At 42.4% G+C, this 20,726-nt stretch overlaps 1 protein-coding gene across 5 annotated transcripts in view; it reads right to left on the bottom strand.

Moving 5' to 3' along the window:
* Window positions 1–11,991, bottom strand: part of RALGAPA1 (Ral GTPase activating protein catalytic subunit alpha 1) — a 133,948-nt gene extending 121,957 nt beyond the window's left edge. For all 5 annotated transcript variants that reach the window (XM_075151628.1, XM_075151633.1, XM_075151631.1 and 2 more), the window contains exon 1: window positions 11,616–11,991. In XM_075151628.1, the coding sequence (XP_075007729.1) occupies window positions 11,616–11,721 (106 nt within the window). In that variant the 5' untranslated portion in view covers window positions 11,722–11,991. The remainder of the gene's footprint in view (window positions 1–11,615) is intronic.
* Between the last annotated feature and the right edge of the window lie 8,735 nt (window positions 11,992–20,726).

Here is a 20,726-nt window from a genome sequence, read left to right as displayed (position 1 = left end):
GTGCGAATCCTCAGTTAAAGAAATACATGATGATTTCTCTAGATTAATTTTAAATTGGTCGTTTTAATCAATTCTTTCAAGCCCTAGTACACACTAAACCAAAAGACATTCCCTGTCCTGTTATTTAACTACGTAAGACTAGAGAAACTAGGTGGACAGAACAATAGTATGGAAACACAGAGGAATAGGGAGACAGTATTTTAAAAAGCAAAACTCTCCCCTTTCAGAATATCGATGTGAAACAAAAAAAAACCAACCCCAAAACATGAAGAAAGGTGAGGCAAACGAAACCTTTATACCCTTCAACAGCTCTACACACTGAGGCATCATCTTTCACCATCATCATCATATATTTCAGATACATCTTTTGTAAGTCCCCTTCTAATTCTTTATTGGATCATAGTTTTTTTAACATCAATCTTTATCATCTCACATGACTGGATATACAACTGGTAGAGTAAAAAGCACAGAAACAATCAATCGAAAGGATAGCCAAAAGCATGCATATTTTCAATTCTGTTTTATTATGTAGTTCTAAATGACTGTCAACTCAATTTTATCACAAATCTTGCTACAAATGTTTCCAATACATGTTCAATTTTTGCAGTACCACAGCATTCTGCCAACGTCTTGCATAATGAGCGTAGTGGAGCCAGAGTGCTCTTGGAGAAGACAGTGCTATATTAACAGCTAAGGTCAACTCTTAAAGCAAGACAGCTTAGCTAGCAATAAACTTAGCGGTGCAAAGTGGCAAGTGCGTGCCTGATCATGTACAGGATTACCAAACCTCCAGGTTTGCAGAAACTGCTACACCACTTACAGATCAGCAGCTGAACTGCTAGAGCTTAGACTCCGAAATACTAAAGTAAGGACAACAAAAAACAATTCCACTTTAAACTAGACCACGATTTTCAGGAGGTCAGGGCAAGTACGCAAGAAATGGAGCTATGACTAAAGCATAGGCACAACCATTATATCCATTTCCACTCATGCGGCAGAACCCTAAGCAAGTTCTAGACTATGGACAAGAAAACATAGCAAGAGGCAAATTGAAAGGTTTTAAGACAGGAGGATTAAAGGGAAAAAGAAAGCAATGATTGAAACTTTCAGGAGAAAGGAGGCTGGCAGAAGATAATCTTTAAGCCCATACGTTTAACTGCTGTTTGGGAATTACATAGAAAGCAGTGGAACGGTTCACTTGACGCGAAGCAGCGGAAATAGTTCCAAGTACTAAAGAGATCAGAAGCAGTTAAACAAGGTCTCCGCCAGTCAACACACAGGAATGCTGCATTTTTGCAGGCACATTAAATGTTTCATTTCCTGAAATAGGCCCTCATTCTCTCCCCAGACATGGGTCAACTCTGAAGCAGACAAATAAAAAAACCAAAACAAAACTTATTCTTTAAAGACTCAATCTCAACACAACAGTTCATAATTTTTGGAGACACTATTCCTAGACTCGTCAGGAGGCAAACTAAAGGCTTGCCCAGCTAACCAGCTTAACAGTGATTCTCATTTTACCACATAATTACTGTGTGACACTTGCATGCATACAACTGGCACTGCGGTAAGGCGTTCTGCCTTTCCAGAGTTCTGGTGGGGGGCAGGAGAGGGAAATTTCAGAGGATGATCTTTTTTTTATTATTTATTTTGTATTTCTTTATTTAAGAACAATCACCTGCCAATCACCTGAGAAAAGACTCAAAGGAGCATTGGTATTCCTGTATTATTATCATTAACACCCAATTAACACTAAAAGCTAACCTTCAGAATACAGCTATATTTTGGAAGAGTAGGATGAAAGTAAAAAATTCCTTGACTTCGCAACTTTTCTAGCAAATGCATTTCACCCTGATTTCTTCCTAAGATCACACTTGATAGCATAATCAAAAGCAAGTTTTTGGAATTCAAACCAAACAGTTAATAACTGAATTCTTGCAATAAATTCTATTGCTTCAGATGGAAGAAAATCAAAATATAACATTTTATTTAATGGGAATTTTGTCCTGGCATTACCTGAAAATAATACTTTTAAAAAAACCCACAAACTATTTCTGTTAGTAATGAAAAACAGCTTTCCTTCTAAAGGAGAGAAAATACACTTGTGCATCTGATAGGTTTGCCACCTAGAGCAAAAGAGAGCATCTGCTCATCATCAAAGGACACCTATAATGATTCAGTAAACTGCTGGTCCAGAAATTTGGAACCTTGCATTGGTCAAGAAGTTTGGAACTAATTATGCATACCCTGACCAAGAATTATGGCAAGAAGGAGAAGGGTGAAAAAAAGCAGATACAGCATGGACATAATAAGGTAGACCTGAGAAGCATTTGATCTGGAAATCATCTAGTCTGGCCACCTGCATACATCATTCCACTTCACAGCTACCTTTATACTGAACACAATCCACATGACTAATACACACGTGGAGAGATTATTACTCTCCTTGATTACTTTAACATTAAAACTTCCAGCTATATGCTGCTGTTACAGCTTTCTTCATTAATTAAGGATCTGATATTTTTTCCTATGAAAATGTCTCTAAAACATTCAGTTCACCTTTGTCCTTGTGATCAACTAAAGATACAGCTCTTCTACAGTTCTCTCATCTTAAACCATTTTCTCCAATACTAGGTCATTTTCTCTTTTCTATGCTCTCCCAAAGTATCATGAATGCTGCATACAGAGGTAAAAATTTCCTCTACAAGGAGCATATGTATGTCCTTTTCACACAGCCTTGAACTGGGAGTATGCAGGAAGTTGCTTGTCTGCTTTGGCTACTTAACCTTTTCTGCCTTTTTAAGAAGAGAGACATAGCCTTGTTCTTACATGAAGTGGGATTACACAAAAAACAGGCTTTCCTCCATATTTACAGTTCATTTATTTATTTATTTTTAAACAAAAGAACTTTGTATTCTCCTACCACAGATTCATGTAGCTAACACAAACTAACGTATTCCTTATGTTCTTGGTACTTATGCCCAGATTGGGAGGAGTGAAGGACTCAGAAATAGATCTGGCACTGTATAAAATAGTTAGAAAAGTTTCTCAGAATGGGAGAGGGGAAAACGGGACATTACTGTATTCCAACAATGTAGAAATTGAAGCTTCTACTGTACAAAGCATAGTTCCAGTACACTAAAATCCAGATTTCCAGAATCACTTAAGGAAGCTGTTTATCAAGAAAATGCAGTTCTCTTCAGGCTTCACAAGAGCAAGAAACATGGATCTTTGCTGATTTTTCCTTAATAATTTTCTGTAACTTAAAAATTGATACATATCTGATCTCTGCATTAACTGTGTGTTCAATGGTGCCTTTTCAGTTTTTTTAAGGAGAAAGTTACATTTAAGCACAAAGAGACACCGTACAGCTTCTCTGTCCTTTTCTTCCTCCCACAGAACTTTTCTAAAAGTAGCTTTAGTTTTTTCTAGGTTCAGCATTAAGAAGGTAAGTTATCTTTTTTGGTTTAAGTTTTAGAAGTCGTATTCAGCTTACAGATTTCTGTTCTATTTTGATGCATGAAACAGAGAACTGAACTAAAAAATGGAAGACTAGTTATCTAAGCTATTTGTATGACCCTCACTACAAGAGCATTCAAGTACCAGATCAACTGGAATTCATATTTCCATTAAACCCACTGAAATTTGGAAGTTCTACTATACCCCACCTTATAGACTGGAGCAACTTTGTAGCAACAAAGGACTAAAGGAAAAAAAAAAAGGCAATCAAAACAAAAAACCCTCCACCTCTCCTACCAACTTCTGTGCTTACATGTGACTGTACTTTTAGGAACTTACTTTCCTATATTTTCAAGTGGCCAACTCTTTTGAAGGTTAATTGTTCAAAATTTTCTGAAAAGTTACTGAGATACTTGAAAAGAATGTAAGATATTCAAAACTTAAGTGCCCACAGTGATCATTTTAAGAAGGGAAGATTCTAAGCCAAAATTTTCCTGCAGAAAATCTGTTCTGCCACAGAACTCAGCCTGACAGTAAACCCATTTGCTCCAATGCTTTTATTATGGTTCAATTATCAGCACATCCCTTTTTAACTAGGAATAATTTTAATCCACAGAAGTATTTCAATAAAAATGTGACCCTTTAATAATACACATTAGGAGGAGGATACTATTTGAATAGCATATCATACTTAGAATTACAACGCAAGGGTACCACCTCAGAGAGCTTAAAAAAGGACTTTGTCAGATGTAAAACATGAACCAGAAAAAGCAACACAATTTTTACTGTATATTTAAACTTGTAAGGGATCACCTGAGCCCGATTCTGCAAAGCTTACAAGGTTAGATGTACAACACCCCAACCCTCTGTAGGAAGAGAATCTCAGTGGGCTTTAACTTATGTTATACACAATTCACCTTCCCTGTTTACTTTATTTTCTACATATTACCCTCTAAATTATTGTAAACTAATCCACAACACCTGTTACATATTTATAAATGAGTTGAGTTAGCAAGGGAAATGCATCTATACTATTTAGATGATTGCCTGCTGTATGAAATTAAAATATTATTAAGCAGGTAAACTTGTACTTTCTGCACAGGACAGAACTTTAAAGATAAACAGTCAAAATACTGAACTTAAAACTAAAACAAAAACCCACACACAGATCTTAGATATATATATTCACCTTTCTGAAGGGAACATCAACATTCACCAGTTCAAACAAAGCATCGCAGAAATTTACCACAGCATTTAACAGAATAGTCTACATCATTACAGATCAAGTTGTGGTTAATTTTACATTCGATTTTAAGCATTTCAGAATTTAATAGTATGTTTATACTATTAAATAGTATAAGATTGTTACAGCACATAGTACAACGAAAACATTATACTGTCTCATTCCGAGACTTAGTGGCTTTTAAGTCACTTTCCCTCATCCTTACCCAAAAATAAAATACCAGTGACAACTGCAGCAAACAATGACCTGGAAGACGGCCAGACTTGTAGTTCTACTTCCGTAAAGCAAAGGCCCGCTATAGACTGAAGTGTTCAGTATCAATTCTCATAACAAACTGGTGCCATTAGAAAGCAAGAGGTTTCTAAGCATCTTCAATTTCAGTTAACATATAAGCAAAATGGCCAACAGAACTTACTCACTCTTAATTCTCCGAGCTGAAAAATTTAACAGCTGCTTTACAGCAAAGCAGTACAGAGGTTCAGTTACATATGGACAGTCTCTTGAATAGAAAAGCATGTCATTTAGACAGGTTAAGTGGAAAACCTCCAGAACTAACTGGTGGCTCTGGCATAGTTAAGAGACTGTCAAAGCGAAAGAGACCTGATAACAAACCACAATGTTTCAAATAGTGAGCTACAAATGCAAATCTATTAAACAAAGGCTTCACATTAGTCCTTACTGTTTCAGATCACTAACAGCTATTTAACAAAAACAATTCAATTTTTTTAAAAAGGTAATTTTGTCAAAGAAAATATTCTTGAGGTTTTTGGTACTGAGAAAAGAACACACTTCAAGAAATCTTTTAACAGACTTCTATTTTGCATCAGACAAGCCTGAACTGATCACCACTACCTTTTAGATACAAACATACAAGGGGGAAAAAAAAAAAAAAAATCACAAATGACTAAGCAGGTTCACAGCACCAATGAACATCATTTACAGACAAACTCTTACAAATTTCAACTCTACACAAATGAGCAGAAACAGCTGACAGCTCTCCAAGCTAATTCTTTCTGGTTGCTTGCAGACTGCAGAAGAGTTACGCTAGTAAACTTTTAAGAAATGCTTCCATAACAACTCATGCACATTCCAGAACTTTAGCTTTTATGTAAGCAACTTCAAACACTTCCGTAGTAATGTACTTATTTTCATTCTGAACTGCCACAAGCTAAACCCACACAGACCTTTCTTTCGCATCCAAGCGGTCAGAGCCGCCCCTTTGTCTAGCCTGGGGCTTTGATCCGACTCCAGCCCTTAGCCTTGCAAGCCAGCAGCACTGGCCACCGCTGCTCTCTGCAAGTTGGATGCAACGTTAGCCAAAATCCTAAAGCAAAGCAATTCTTCCCCATTTTCTCCTGGCCAAAACAGAACAGAATGGGTTCAGGGTTAAGTCAAGACTGACAGAACATCAAGTCTAATTTCTTAAACTGCGCTCAACCCACAGCCAAATCCAAGAATTACAGCGGTGACATGTCCTCTGCAGTTAGAATTACCAGGAAAGGAAGGGGTGGGGGGGAATCTACAACTCTTGCCAAAAATAATACAGCTTTGCACATCCACAGAAACTTCTGGAACAGTTATCTCCAAAGAAAATTCCAGGCAGCTAGTTTTGCTGTAGCTTCTGACTTGCCTCTCACTTTAACGACCATAAAACATTTTTCATTTATTATAGTATAGAAGTGATATTATAATGTGATGTTGATGACCAATGAATGCCATCCAGCTGAAGCATTAGGGCTCACTGCCAGTGAAATAGATTTCTTAAATTAAAATCCCTTTAGACAAATGCAATCTTGTTTAAGTATATTGTTTAATATTAAACAATATATCAGAATGGATATCCAAGGCAGCCTGTTTCATTCTGTCCAGTATAGCTTGACTTTTCCCTTTCAGAGATCACCTACGTGAGATGTCAAGCACTAACCAACCACCAAGAATAACAAAATAAAATAATAAAAAAACACCCACACTTTAAATACTCTGTTCTCTTAGCATTACATTTTACAAGCATTCTCTCCATGGTTCTAGAGATACAAGCAGTGTATTTTTAGGATATCAGATGCAAATAAAATAATTTATGAGAAACAATATATTCCTTTTTCCTTTACTCTGGATTAACAGATTACAGGCCTGTAACTCCTACTCTACAAAAAAATGAAGAAGAAAGAAAGAAAAAAAAGAAAAAAAGAAAAAATCTCTTAAGAATTCAGCCCTAAACATAAATCTTAAACCAAGTATATTCATTTGACTTGCTTGCACATAGTAAGGTTATGCAGAAATCATTAAATATCTAGGGGGTTTAGCTTTTTTTTTTTTAAAAGATGCATATATTTACAAATTCTGACTGAAACTAGAATTCAACAGGTAGCAGCAACATATTTGATATCAAAACGAGAACAAAACATGAAGTCAATATTGTTAAGGTATGACATTATGAAAAGGTCACATATCTACCTGCCTTAATTATTTAGAGAGTTCTCAAAGCACTGTTTTAACAAAAGGACAAATCAAGCATGATTTGATGCTTGAAGGATTACTAGAACAAACTTTTATGAACTACCATTTTAAAACAATAGAATTTTAGCTTGATGTTGAAGTCTGATTAAACAGTGTAACACTGTTTATAAGAACAATGCAATATTATTTCCATGTTATTTCCTCTGAACGACCCCAAAAATTGCAGTGAGCTGCTAATTCACTAGGGACTGCTAAAAATATATATTTTTCTGGAAAATCACAGGCTTCTTTCTGCAGGCAACACCTAATTCCATAAGGTACACTATATGCCTCCACTTCCATCTGCTAGAAAAGTCTCAGTGATCACACCTGCACGAACTGCAGCTGGCAGCCTTCCTTATAGCAGGGCCTCGCTTCTGACGAGGCTGAGCCATTGCCATACAGACCGCAAGGGAATCCCATTAGATGTTCCTGCTCAAGGTTGATATGCTCTAACCACTGCAGTAGCTCATAGTAAACAAAACTGTTACAGCCTTTCTAGCGTAAGAAAAAAGACAGAAGAATAGTTTGATAAAAAGTCACATACTGACCAAAATAGCATTAGGGAACTGTATGAGACTTAAAGGTACTTCCCAGACTAAGAAGGGGGGGGGAGTGGGAGGGGGGGTGGAAAGAAGGATGAACACTTCCCTACAGGAAGAAACTAATACACCTCATAAGAATCAAATCTCTTAAAGCAGATACTTCCAGCTGTTTCAAGAAAAATACTGCAGCAGGAAAACAATGAAAAGCAGATTACCTTCACTCACAGACTGGTATGTCCCAGGATATGAGACTTCAATCTCTTTCCAATTTTTCTTAGCACCTCTTAGAGATAATAGTATTTATTACTACTTGGAGGTCTCCTAAAGGCTTTAACCTCTATTAAAAAAAACTTATGCCTGTGACATGCATAAACTGGTCATGTATTATATTTACTTTAACAAATAATTTAATCAATTCTGAATTAGTCATCTGAATTTCACTGAGTTTTCCTTGGTTCCTGAATTACAGAAAAGGCTGGATAGAGCCATACTGAAGCAGAGCAGAGAACCAGCCAGAGGCAGGACACTGGAGTGAAGTGGCAAAGAGCAGTTATCTACAAAAGAGTTTCAGCTAAAAAAATACAAATGCATTTCCCCCGGTATGCCTACAACTGATAGTTAGTCTAGGACGCAGGAGCTTCCCAAGCCAAAAATCTTTTACTGTAACTTCAAATTTGGTAGGCCTTAATAGACTTTGTTTCCTACTCTTTTTCGCATATGTTTACATATTTTTCATATGTTTACATATTTTACATATTTTTCATATATACAGAAAGTGATTCCAAAGCTTTCAATGTCTTTTCACATTAAAGTTTTACTCTCATCTGAATCATTCCCATCTCTAAATCCTCTATACACTGACTATAGCAACAAGACTACTAAAGCTGCAATGATATTTGGTGTAACGGTACACCATTGTTTTACAAAGACACTAAATTTTCTATATTCCTTATGCAGTCAGACTAATTTGCATTTTTTACTAAATTTAAACTGAGTTGTCACCAATGACAAGATACTTTTTGCTGAAATGATACAACTCACTGCATTCTAAGTTATCTTGTAAAAGACATTTACATAATTCCATCTAACGTACACTACTTTGAATTTCTTAAAAATAAATGTCACTTGCCTTTGTGCTATCCATTCACTTAGCTTTATATTAGGTTCTCTGAAATTGTTCTGTCTCTTCTGGACTTTACTAACAACAGCATTATACTATCTTAAATATTTTTAGATGATGCCTGACTTGCACCATTGCCTTGCAGGATCCAACTGTCAATCTCTTACATACGAAAATTTTTAGATTTCTCCTCTTTGGCTAATAGACAACCAGCAGTCTATAATTCGCAAGCACTCTGCCTGTTTTCATGACTATTCCATTATTTTAGCTTACTGGAGAACTGCTGCTTTGCATGCCTTGATAAAATAGAGGGAAAACGCACTAGTACTCCCTTTCCTCCCCTCAAGTCTTAACCATGAATCCAAGGCCATGCTTCAGTTTATCGTTGCTAAACCAAAGACTAGAAAGTACAGCAAAAAAAAATTAACTCTGGTCCAATACATCTTGCAGGCCTACTGAAAGGATTTTAAGTTTAAGAACAAGAGAAAATTCTCTCCTTCTCCTGGATGTGGAACTGCAGAGAATTCTCTTCTGGATAGTCTTTTAGTCTCCAATATGCAGGGGCTAAGAGAAATAAACAAGACAAATAATTTTTCATTCATAAAGATGCTGAACAGAGCTGAACTGAGATTTCCTCCTTTCTCCCCTCAGATAGTCTGTTGGCAATAGCTAGCTTGGCTCCCCTGAGCACATGGAAACATGCCAATTATTATGCTGGGGGAGTTGTCACTGAAGAAAAAAGATAAACAGGAAAATGCAGCACTACGCTGCTCAAGCTGCAGGATGGTGCTTGCATGCAAAGCTATCTCAGGTAGCAGTCTGTCTTATGTGGGCACATTATTTTTTTAATCTGGTCCTGCAGACTAGTCAAATAAACAATTGGAGAAGAAAGGGCATAAGCTTATGCTTTGAAAGCCAGTTTAGGGAGCAGAGAAATTTAAGGAATAAGGCAAGGTGATCACTGCAGAAGACAGACTTCAGATAATCTGTTATATACTTCTCTTGCACTACAGTAGGAATATGTGGAGAAATATCCTACTGCCCCTGCCCCCAAAAAAGACCTTGTTTTTGTACCTTGTGCATCTAAGAATATCTGCATAATGACAAAATCTCATAGAAGCACCCAAGACAGACAAGCTGAAGAGTGCTGTTACACCTTTGCCTACTTACAGTGTCACACACTGTATTCACCCAAATGCAAAGAAAGGATATGCGGGAGCTGTGCTTCAACAGCTGATATATATGCATGTGTGGGGGAAAAGGGGGAATGGCCATCACATGAAAACATGCCCCAGCAGATGTAGCCTGTCCTACAGCCAGCAAGCAGAAACCTTAGATTAGATAAGAATGTCTGCTTGACGCAGAGCTCATGGCTTGCATCTTACAGAATGCATCCAAGTATTAACAAAGCTGAAGGAAAATGTTGTAAATAAAAGACAAGCAACAGAAATATCAAATCTAGAACAGATCAGATCAAAATCACACAGATTGTTTTCAAGACTAAAGCAAAACTAGAAATAGTCACAATACTTTAGCCAGGAATCCTAAATTCAGAGAGGTACTTAGTTTCTTTACCGTGATCTTTCCTCTTATGTTTCAACTGACAAAGCAGCTAAAAATAAATATAAAGCAACATAAAGCAAGCCACAACTGGCTCAGTACAGCTAGTTAAGAAGAGTGGTAACATTCTGAGTGAGGCAAGAGCATACATCTGACTACTGAAGTGTCTTGGATAGCGAGCTACCCAACTGTTCTCCATTTCAAAAGACTAAATTATTATGTTGCAGAAAATATGTCATGCAGCAGCAGATGCTGCCATATAGGAACACCTGTTCCTTCAAACACCGATACAAAAGAAAAAAGGGAGCAATAACCGTTTTCCTTTGCAAGGAAAGAATCCAGCTTTGGAGGCAAAGGACAAGGTACTTAAATACCGCCAGACTGTGAGCAGAACCCAAAATAATCTATTTGGAATGGTTAACTCTGTTTTTTTTCCCACTGTTTTTTCATTAGGCAATTACTGCATACCATCACAATTTCTAATTCACTGGTCAGGTCAAACAGCTGTTGACATGGAACTGTGGCAGTGCTTAAGTGCTTATGTTCCCTCCTTGACCAAACGGCAAACCAAAAGTGTTTTCAGACTACCTGTATGAATGCTCACCTACATCTACTCTGGTGAGCACTTATTGTTGTAGCTCTTACCTTGAAAACATACACGAACATAAGTTGTTACTGTAAGCATTTAGGGGAAATGGATTACGGAGTCACAGGCACCATTAGCGTGCACCAGCCACTTGTATCCAAGCGCACCGACTTAGCAGCATTTATGTAGCTCTAGAGAATAATTCACGGCTGAAGCACACCAGCTTTTCGCCTCCATCCACGGTTGCCAAATGAATTCCGCTTTCAAACGCGGTGGAAACGTAGGCGCCTCAGCACAACAGCGGGAGCGCACCATGCCCCGCTGCGCCCGCCGGGGCCGGCGGCCCCTTCACAGCTGAAGCCTCGCCGCCGCCAGCCCCGCGATGCCGGGCGCGGGGCCCTCCCTCCGGCCGCCGTGCCGAGGAGAGGCTGGGCCCGATGGGGTCTCTCGCCCGAGCAGAGCCCCGAGCCCGTCTCCCTCCCCGGGGCCCAGCCCGTCCCTCTAAGGGAGTTGGCTCCTACGCCGGGACTCGGGGCCGGCGGCCCACAAACCCCTGGCCGTGGCCCCCCGCTGATCCACTCCCTCCCTCCCTCCCGGCCGCCTCACCGATGAGGACGCGCAGGTGCTTGAGGCGGGTGAGCGGGTCCTTGCGGGTGTCCAGCACCTTCTGCGTGGATTTCCGCACGTCCCCGTGCGGCTTCTTGGAGAACATCCCGCCGGGCCCGGCCCCGGCGCCGCGCTCCAGAGGCGGACAGCGGCCTCCGGATCCGCCCGCACCGGGGCCCCTACATAGCCAGCGGCGGCAGCGCCGCCTCCGCCTGCCTCCGACTCCGATGCGGCGGGGGTGGAGGGGCGCGGCGCGGCGCCAACTCCCCGCGGGCCCGGGGGCGGGCCGGGCCGGGCCGGGCCTAGACTCCCCCTTCCTCTTTCCCTCGTCCTCCTCCCGCTGCTTCACGACAGCCGTCAGGTGCGACCCCAGGCGTCCCTATGGCAACCGCACCGTGACGTCACGGCCGGCGCTCCCCAGCGCACCTCCGAGGCGCGGCGGGCGGGTCTCTTCCCCTGCCTCCCGCCCGGCCGGGGGAGGGGCAGGGCCGGGGCCCCGGTGGGGAGCTCCGTCCGCCCGGGGCTCTCACGGGTCTCCTTGCCAGAGGATGGCGAGCAGGCACCGGAGCGGGACAGTCAGGGGCTCGCTGCAGCGTGCTCTGCGCAACTCGGCAACAGCAACTGGTGCAGGAAACCGTACTTCAGCTATGTATAAGTAAAATATAAAATCATCCCATTATACAGCTACTTCTGGCTATGAAGTGTAATGAGGTAAGCGGGGAATCCCGTGGGGAATAAGGACATAAAATCCAGGCGGGGATCATATTCGCCCAGGCAGCGACTCCAAACCTTTACTCAAGCCTCAGTTGCGCAAGCGGCAGCGATGTGTCTCGCAGTTCCTCTTTCCACACCGGTCCTCAAAGTGCTGCAACTCCTCACCCGGAGCTCCTGCCCAGAGTCGCTTCTTCCCGGTTTCGCTGCCTACGCCTTTGGCTGCAGCGCTGGCACCGAGACTGAACCAGCAGACGTGGCTGGGTCCAGCGCGACGGTCTAGGGTGTCCTCATTTCTTCTGTGCTGCGCTCCGTGGGACGGTCATGCCCACGGCGCTCCTACGGCAAAGCCAGAAACAGGCTCAAGAGACCGCATTTCTCCCAGCCCCAGGCACAACCTCAGCAGAGCGGCCCGCAACGACAGCCAGGGATATGTACGAGGCGCGGTGTTAACTCTGCTTGCTGAGGGCTGAAGTAGTAATACTGAAAAAGCCCAAAGTTTCTCCTAAAAGCCTGACATTGGTTTACAATCATGAAATTTATGAAATAGAGAATTCTTGAAGTTTTCAATAGACATCTGCTGTTGTGTCGTTTAAGACGAAAGATTTCCAGTGTCTCTTTGCTTGGATGTCTTTAAATAGTCCCTGGTGCTCGGTTTTGTGTTGAGGAAATCTTGTTCCCTCAGCTAAGAGTCTGATGACAACATCTGGAGTTTTTACTATAGGCAATATTTAACTATGTGAGACCTGTTATAAAATCATAAGAGTTCTCAAAATTTACATACCTGCTACATAAATAACATAACCTGAGTATTTAAATGCATGACCAATAACAGTTAATGTTACAAGCATTAGGGCAGTGGGATTTAGTCAGCAGGGCATCAGTGAGGGAGTCAGCGTCATCTGCCTACCTATGTGGTCGCCCCAAAGCATCTCATGTTCTACCATCTCTGTAAATGAGATCTGAAGATTAGCAATGTTAGGTAGTATTGTGGTAGCTAGTATTACAATAGTTTATTTTACCGTAATGCATTACATTTTAGCTCTGTAAGATTTGATGATGATACATTGATTTATCTGCTTTGTTTTCTAAATTTCATTAATTCTAAGCACATTTTTTTATTTTGACAATCTTCAAAATGTTTTCTTTGGAGAATTTGCTTGCTTTTCTGATAATTTTTAGGTCTTTAACTCAAGACAGAGTTTAAAAACAATAAACAATAGTAAGACATCACCAAAATATTAAATGAAAGGAGGGAGTGGTGTTAACCAAGATAATAATGGCTTCTACGGAGAACCTCCTCGTGCAGAGCACACCAGGCAGGAAGGGCATGTTCCATACACAGCGAAAGCCGTGATCTTGCAAAGGCTTGACTTTGAAGCATGTGACTTTGACGCTTTTGATTATGCATGGAGGACAAGGTTAGAAAATAGCAGGATTAGTTAGGGAGGGGTTAGGTTCTGCTGCATTCCAGGCAGCTATTACTGTACCCATTCTTTGCATTTCCACTTTAAAGAAAGAACTTTTCAAGTATTTTTGTCCAGCCGTGAGGGGACCCCCATAAGTAAGTTTAACTGAACTTTTAAAGGAGTAGTGTAGACAATTAAGTGCTGCAGAACTTTTTTCTCCTTCTTTTAACTCTCTCTACAGGGCCCCATAGGGCACCCAAAGTAGTGGGGGCAACTGGGTCACACTCATACCAGTGATTAACTTCTCACAGTTCATCTAGGATTAATGATTTCCAAAGAATTTAGCTGTTGCCAAGTACTTAAAAAAAAAAAAGAGTATTTTTTGATGTATCAAAGAGAGCACAAACCATTCAGTTCTAGCCTGTTTCAACAGTTCACATTTCAAAGAGATAGATTATGTTTTGGGTTCTTGCATCCACCGCCAGAAAACAAAGTTTCTGGAACCCCTGCTTTGCTAATATTTACACCACATTAAGGTACGTGATTAAAAGTGAGTTAAAATTACTCAGAATTTCACCAAGTATTTCCCTTCTTTCAAGTAGCATGAGTCTTAAATCTGACCCCTCAGAGGTGCATACTTATATTCCACTGAAGAGCTATTTGCCCACATGGTCCTTCAAGAGAAAACATTAAATTTAAAAGAATTTTTAAAAAGCGTTCCACTGTTGCTCATCTCTTCGTACTTAGCTCAACAGCTGATCCCTTTGAGGCTTTTCTCTAAGTACTCCTATTTCTACTTTTCTACACTACCCTCCGCAGTTCCCTTCCTATGGGGGTTGTCTTGCTTTTGAGAAAGACGCTTCTCTAAATTGCACCTTGGGCGTTAGGATGGTGTGTTGCAATCCTCTGGGTGTATAGCTTTGCCTCTGCTACAGTATTCCTGTTTGGGAACCATCCTGAGTAACAAATTTTTAATTGACTTAATTGGCAACTATTTGATTTGAGAAAAAGACCCCCAAACCTAGATATTTAAGGTTTGAATAGTCAAAACCAGGGTTCTGTACAGTTTAGTACACTAGTGTAACATATTGATACCGGCGATGTTGGCCGCTTTGACCTAAGCAGTCAAATATCAGGAACCTGTAAGATATTTCTAATATGAGCATAATGGAAGAGCTAGCTGTTCCTTAGACAAATTCCTGTTCCTGTGCAAAAAACCACAAATTCCCATTTCGTTTGCACAACCCCGTATCTCACAGATGAAATCAGGAATCTATATGTTTCTGTAATTAAGGGAAAGAGCTCTTCATGAGCTTATACTCTCCTGAGCAACCAGTTCTTGCTTTATTGCTTTTTTTTTTTTTTCTTAAGCAGTGTATCAGCATTAATACCTTTGTGTGAGCATCTGGTACAAAGTCAGAACACTGCAGTCTTTCCAACCACCAAAGATCCCAAGGTTGAATAAATTTTTCCATGAGCTACAGAATTAATGAAGCCAGATTTCCTCTGAATTTGTCCTCTAGCCTCTGAATGCCATGAGTCACCTACTTCCACAACCATAAACCTTTCTTTGCTTAGTCCTCCCCTACCTATTTGAGATGGGCAAGAGGCCTGATTACAGTTAAGTCTTAACTCTGTGTATACAGGTTGGCAAGCTGACTGCTGTCCCTTGAAAGGGTAAAAGCTAAGTTACACATTTCCCTCTGTGGGACGTTAATAGGGGTTCTTTGTTCCAGATACCGTTTCACAAAACACGCAGAAACTTGCTATCTTTAACACTTGTGCTCTCATGTAAAATTATATCTAAATTAGACAATGGCTTCAAAAGTAGCAGGGAGTGTGGGAGTGAAAAAAACCCCAAACCAAAACCAACCCAACAATCATTACCTAAGCTTTGTTTTCTTAACACGCTAGGACTGTGTCAGGCATGCTCAAAGAACAGAGGGGATATATGGCCTATCAGGACAAGAAACTTCCATACACATGAAAGTTATTTTTCAACAGGTGTAACCATTACTAATTCCTGTCCAGCGGTGCCAGAGAATTTAGACTTTTGCTGTCCAAAGTCACCTCCAACTCACAATGTTTGAGTTCTAATGTAAGCACTAGCACCCATATCTGATATGAAAGAGGTTTTGAAATGTGAATACACTGATACAGTGGCAGTTACAACAACCTTTTTTTTTAACCAAAAGTGCTCAAACACTCTCTCAACCACTGAGATGTTTTCTTTTTCTTCCCCAACTTATGAAATAGTTTTGCAATATTGACAAACCCACAAAAGAACTTCCAGAAGAGAAAAGCCCTGCAGAAACTCTGCATGTCTGCCAGCCTCTAGGGGAGAGCCAATTTTGCACAGATTATTTCCTTTTTATCGAAGGAAATATTTTGCCCCCAATCTCTCCCCTTATCTGACCTGCAGGAGTAAGCAGGGTTGTTTAGAAATAAGTCATATCTCTTTGAATTTATCTTTATTAGTAGTTTAAGCTTACTTTACACCATTTGCATTATATACCAGGATATCTTGCCTAGATAATATAACGAGCTGAGGGAGGAACATGATCCAATAGCCTTCAAACATAACTAGTAGCTTGCACACCGTGGCTGCTACTTTAACTTGCTGCTGACCTTGTCCTGCAGGGAAAATAGTCTTCTCAGTGTTCTTGTGATCCACCTCCTAATATTGCACTTTGAAATTGAGGGTGAAGAATCACATTTAATTTGATAGAACATCCAGTGTATCATTTCTTTGTGTTACTGGATAAAAATTATTTCAAGTGACATAATTTGGTTTGCCGGAGTTCACAAACACCCCAGTGCTACGACTTCTTTCTTAACCCATACTACAGGTGAGGCCCAAGAACTGACTAAAACCTCACATTTATCTTCCAGATAAATTTCTCTCATGATTCTTCTTTCGTCGTTAATAACACATACTGATAGACCTGGCTAATGTCTTGATGTCCTGTCCCCTTTGGAGGACCTTACCCCCCACAATCAAAGTTGTGATGACAAGTCCAAGACAAACCACATCTTCGAATTGGGAGAAACTCCTAATGAGAAGATATTTCAAATTCATTAAGATGTCGGGCACTATATTGGATCAAACACAGTAAAAGCTCTTTTGTCCCTGCTTCTTCTTGAAGGTTTCATCTATATCTGTATTCCACTGACTCATATTATCTTTGGCTTCTCTCTTTACAATCTTCTTCTCAGAAATATTCAGTTACTATGCGGTTACTTATGACAACAAAACCTGGCAATCAGCTTGGCAATCAGAAAGCTAGTAACTGCTTTTCAGATTCTAGTGATACACGTTTCCACTCACTGGAACTCCATTCAACAAATTAGGTGTAAAATTACAGCCCTGTTTCCTAGTTTTTTCTGAAGATGTCTGGTCTAAAAGCTACCATGCTTGTGCCAGGTTCCACTTTTCTGTGTGTTTCACAGATGTGATTCAATAGCCAGATTCAGATTATCGGCTTAAGTGCCCAGATTAAGTACTAGGAAGCTGATGCTTGCATTTCCAAGATTTTCCTCTTCACATGTGTGAGCTCCCATCTTCAATCATCCCTCTTTTTCCCAAACTAGGAAAGGAGATTTCACCATCTGCCAAGGTCTGTGCTGGCCAGCATTTTATTTAGAATGATTGTTATCGCGTCCAAATTTTTTTCAGTACCAGCTTTCAACAGAATTGCCAGTTTTGAATTTTACATTGTTGCCAACTGTCCCTGTTAATGGACTATGTCTCTTCCTAATTGTTCAAAAATACCGCATGCCAGCTGTTAATCCCACTTCCCCATTAAAAGCAGAGCCGAGCTGATGAGGATGATGACAATCACCTTCTTCCTGATGGCTGTTTTATGCTGATGAAGGGTATAAGTCATGACCCAGAAAAAAATCATAGCTTTGTAGGCACCTAATGCTTCCTTTCACTTACCTTGATAAAATGGTCAACCTACAGACTGGTCCTCTGGTATCTGACTGGATTCCTAGCTGGTATGTACACACAGTAAGACACAAATCTTTGCAAGTCCTCTAGTAAGCCAGCCAGAATTTCTTCTTTCCCTCTTCCTTCTAGCACACATCTGGCCCTAGATAGCTGATTAAGATAGATCTTGCCACTTTATATGTTAAGGTCTTATAGGTGATCTGATTAATTAACTTTGTATTTCTGGGAAAAAATTATAAGCTGCCGCTAGCACTGTGCCACCATATATAGCTCTTGGAAATACCCTTTTCTCTTAGCTTTTCTAGCACTCCATTTGGACAGTCAGGTTAACTTCAACCAGTACCTTTTTTTTTCCTCCTCAAGACAGTAGATGTTTGTATTGCTTTAGCTGGGTAGTCCCCCACTCTCCTGGCTACAAACAGAAGCAGCATGTAAAATCGTGTACTACTAAAAAAAATTTTCTGTCTCAATTCCCCATCCTGGTTGCTGATTTCCACCATGGCATGGGAACTTTGATTTCCTTCTGGGGCTTATTTTTAGCTCCCTTAGACCTAGTTCCAACTGCTTGGATAGGAAGTTACAATCAGGCCAAAGGTTTCCTGATTTCCTGCCATTCCTTTCCCCTGAACTGTTTCCAGTATTTTTTCCTACTCCAGAGCATTTGATTTCTAGTCTTTTTATCTTGCTAGTCCAAAATGCAACACTTGAATTCGGGATTGTTAGACATTTTTTATTTCTGGTTTATTCTTTTTGTCAAATCCCTACGGATCTCGTAAGAGAAATTTCAGATCCAGTTTGTAAAATCCAGTGGTTTTCTTTGGGGACGTCTCCAGCTCTTGTTTCAGCCCTTCTCCTAACTCCTTTCAGCCATTTGAGTATCAGACATCACTACTAACACTTTTGCCACGTTAGCTCAAAGGACCACCAGCTTAAAAAACAGTTCCTTGGCAACTGCCTCTTAAGTTTTTAGAACTACGTGAACCAGCACTCGGCCAGATTTTGGGGTCCCGCAAGTAGTTTCTCAACAGGGGAAAACCTGAGGACAAGGTCAGTCGCTGTTGCTCTGTTCAATAACCAGAGAAGTTAACAATCCCCCAGCCCAGCTCCCCCGGGCAGGAGCCCGGGCAGGAGCCCCGGCCCGCCCCGCCGCGCTCCCGCCGCCCCCGCTGCTGGTGGCAGGCCCCGTGCCCCCGCTCCGGAGCCGTGCTGCCCCCTGGCGGCGGCGGCGCGCCCGGCTTCGCGCCCGCCCGCCCGCTGCCCGCCAGCGCGGAGCATGCGCGGGGCGCGGAGCATGCGCGGCCACCTCCGCCGGCAGCCTGCTTTGCCCGGGCCCCGGCGTTGCGCGGCGCTGGCGGGAGCGGGGTCTGGGGAGCGGGAGAGGGGACCCTGAGGAGAGGCACGGTAGAGCGCCTGGGGGAGGTGGAGGCAGGAGAAAGAAACATGTCTTCGGCAACTACAGCGGCCCACTACTGCGGATCTAGGAAAGGACTGATTCCGGTGTGCGCCGCAGTTCTTTTAGAAATCATAGGTGCTTCCTATCATATACTTAAAATCATAAAAATTGCGATAGGTGTGGAGAAAGCATGCCAGGTTCTGCTGGGTCCCCAGTTGGCTACAAAGCCAGAGGCACGAGAAACGGAAGGGATGGAGTTTGCACAGTGAAGGACGGGAGGCGGTTAATTGTGTCTAGTATTTCTCTGTGTGTGTTCTTGGAGAAGAGGTGGCACACCTACATACACGCCTCTTGGTGGAGAGACAGGGAAAGTAGTTGCTTTGGAGATACAGAGATGTGGGAGAAAAGAAGCGGCTAACGTACGGCGATGGTTATTGTGGGCGAGGTGGGCAGCTATTGCCGTGGAGGTAGAAGTGCAGGGGAAGCTCAGAAGTTACTAACTGCCTCACAACATAACCTGCATCACATCCTTCCAGAGCATGGAGAGTGAATAAATCTGGATCTCTACTGCTACTGCCAGGCAAATACAACCTTAACTTTACTGGAGCAGCACAGCACATCGCTGAGACACACAGGGCTTCCCTGCTGCTCCTTCACCTGGCCCAGACTTCAGAAGCGGCCTGCGCTGTACAAGTGAGCTCACCTTCGCCCCAAAGGTACTGCCCACGCTTACCTGCAGGCCACAACCGACTGCACGACTCCTGAGGATCCCTGCCAGGCTCCCCAGTGCATGCACGTGTCCTGAAGTGAAGCTAGTCAGTCCCTCTAGCCGGGGGACAGTTGGGACAGCTTACTCCAGTAAGCATCATTTGTATTCAGTACATCTCACACGGCACAATTAACGGCAATTGGCGAATAAACAGAAAAGTACTGATACTCAAAGCCAAAAAACCTATCCTAACCCTGCACAAATTGCAGCATATGTATTTAGTCCCTTCTCACGTCCGCTCTCAGTAGTTGCTGTCAGCTTTGGGGGACCACATTAAGTCTGATTTAATTTAAAGCATGTCACAGAATGCAAAACTGGGGAACAAGGCAGGTTCTGGTGGGGGGGTCGCTATTCACAGGGACCTCGGGAGCCCAAGAGGGAAGGCGTGAGGGAGGCGGTGAGCCGCAAGGGACGCCTTTTGCCAGGGTAGCAGCGCAGGTGCGGAGCTGTCAGGCGGGCGGCGCGGGCAGACGTGAGGCTCCCCGTCCTCCCTCCGCTGCTCCGGCAGGGAACGGCAACGGTCGAACCCCCGGCCCCGCAGGCCCACTCCCCCGCCCGGGCCATCTGCGGGAGACGCGGGCAGGTGCGAAGCCCTCCTAACTCTGCCTGACCGCGATGGAGCCTCTCAGTGACGAGCAGTCCCGTGAGCGCCCCCAGACGGGGAAAGGGGAACGGGAAGCCCTCGCCCCCCGCCCGGCCCCTCACGGTCCCCCACAGCCGCGGAGCGGCGCCTCCCTCTTCCCCCGCGCCGCTCCCGGCGGACGACAATTCCCAGAGTGCCCCGCGCGTGGGCTAACGTAGCCTGCTGGAGGGGCTCGGCCAATGGGAGGGCGCGGAGGGTGCCGGGCGGGGTAGGCTGCACAGGCGGGGAGGGGCG

This window comes from Calonectris borealis, chromosome 5, assembly GCF_964195595.1.
Source record: "Calonectris borealis chromosome 5, bCalBor7.hap1.2, whole genome shotgun sequence".
NCBI classification, from domain to species: domain Eukaryota; kingdom Metazoa; phylum Chordata; class Aves; order Procellariiformes; family Procellariidae; genus Calonectris; species Calonectris borealis.
This window is presented reverse-complemented; position numbering and strand designations above follow the sequence as displayed.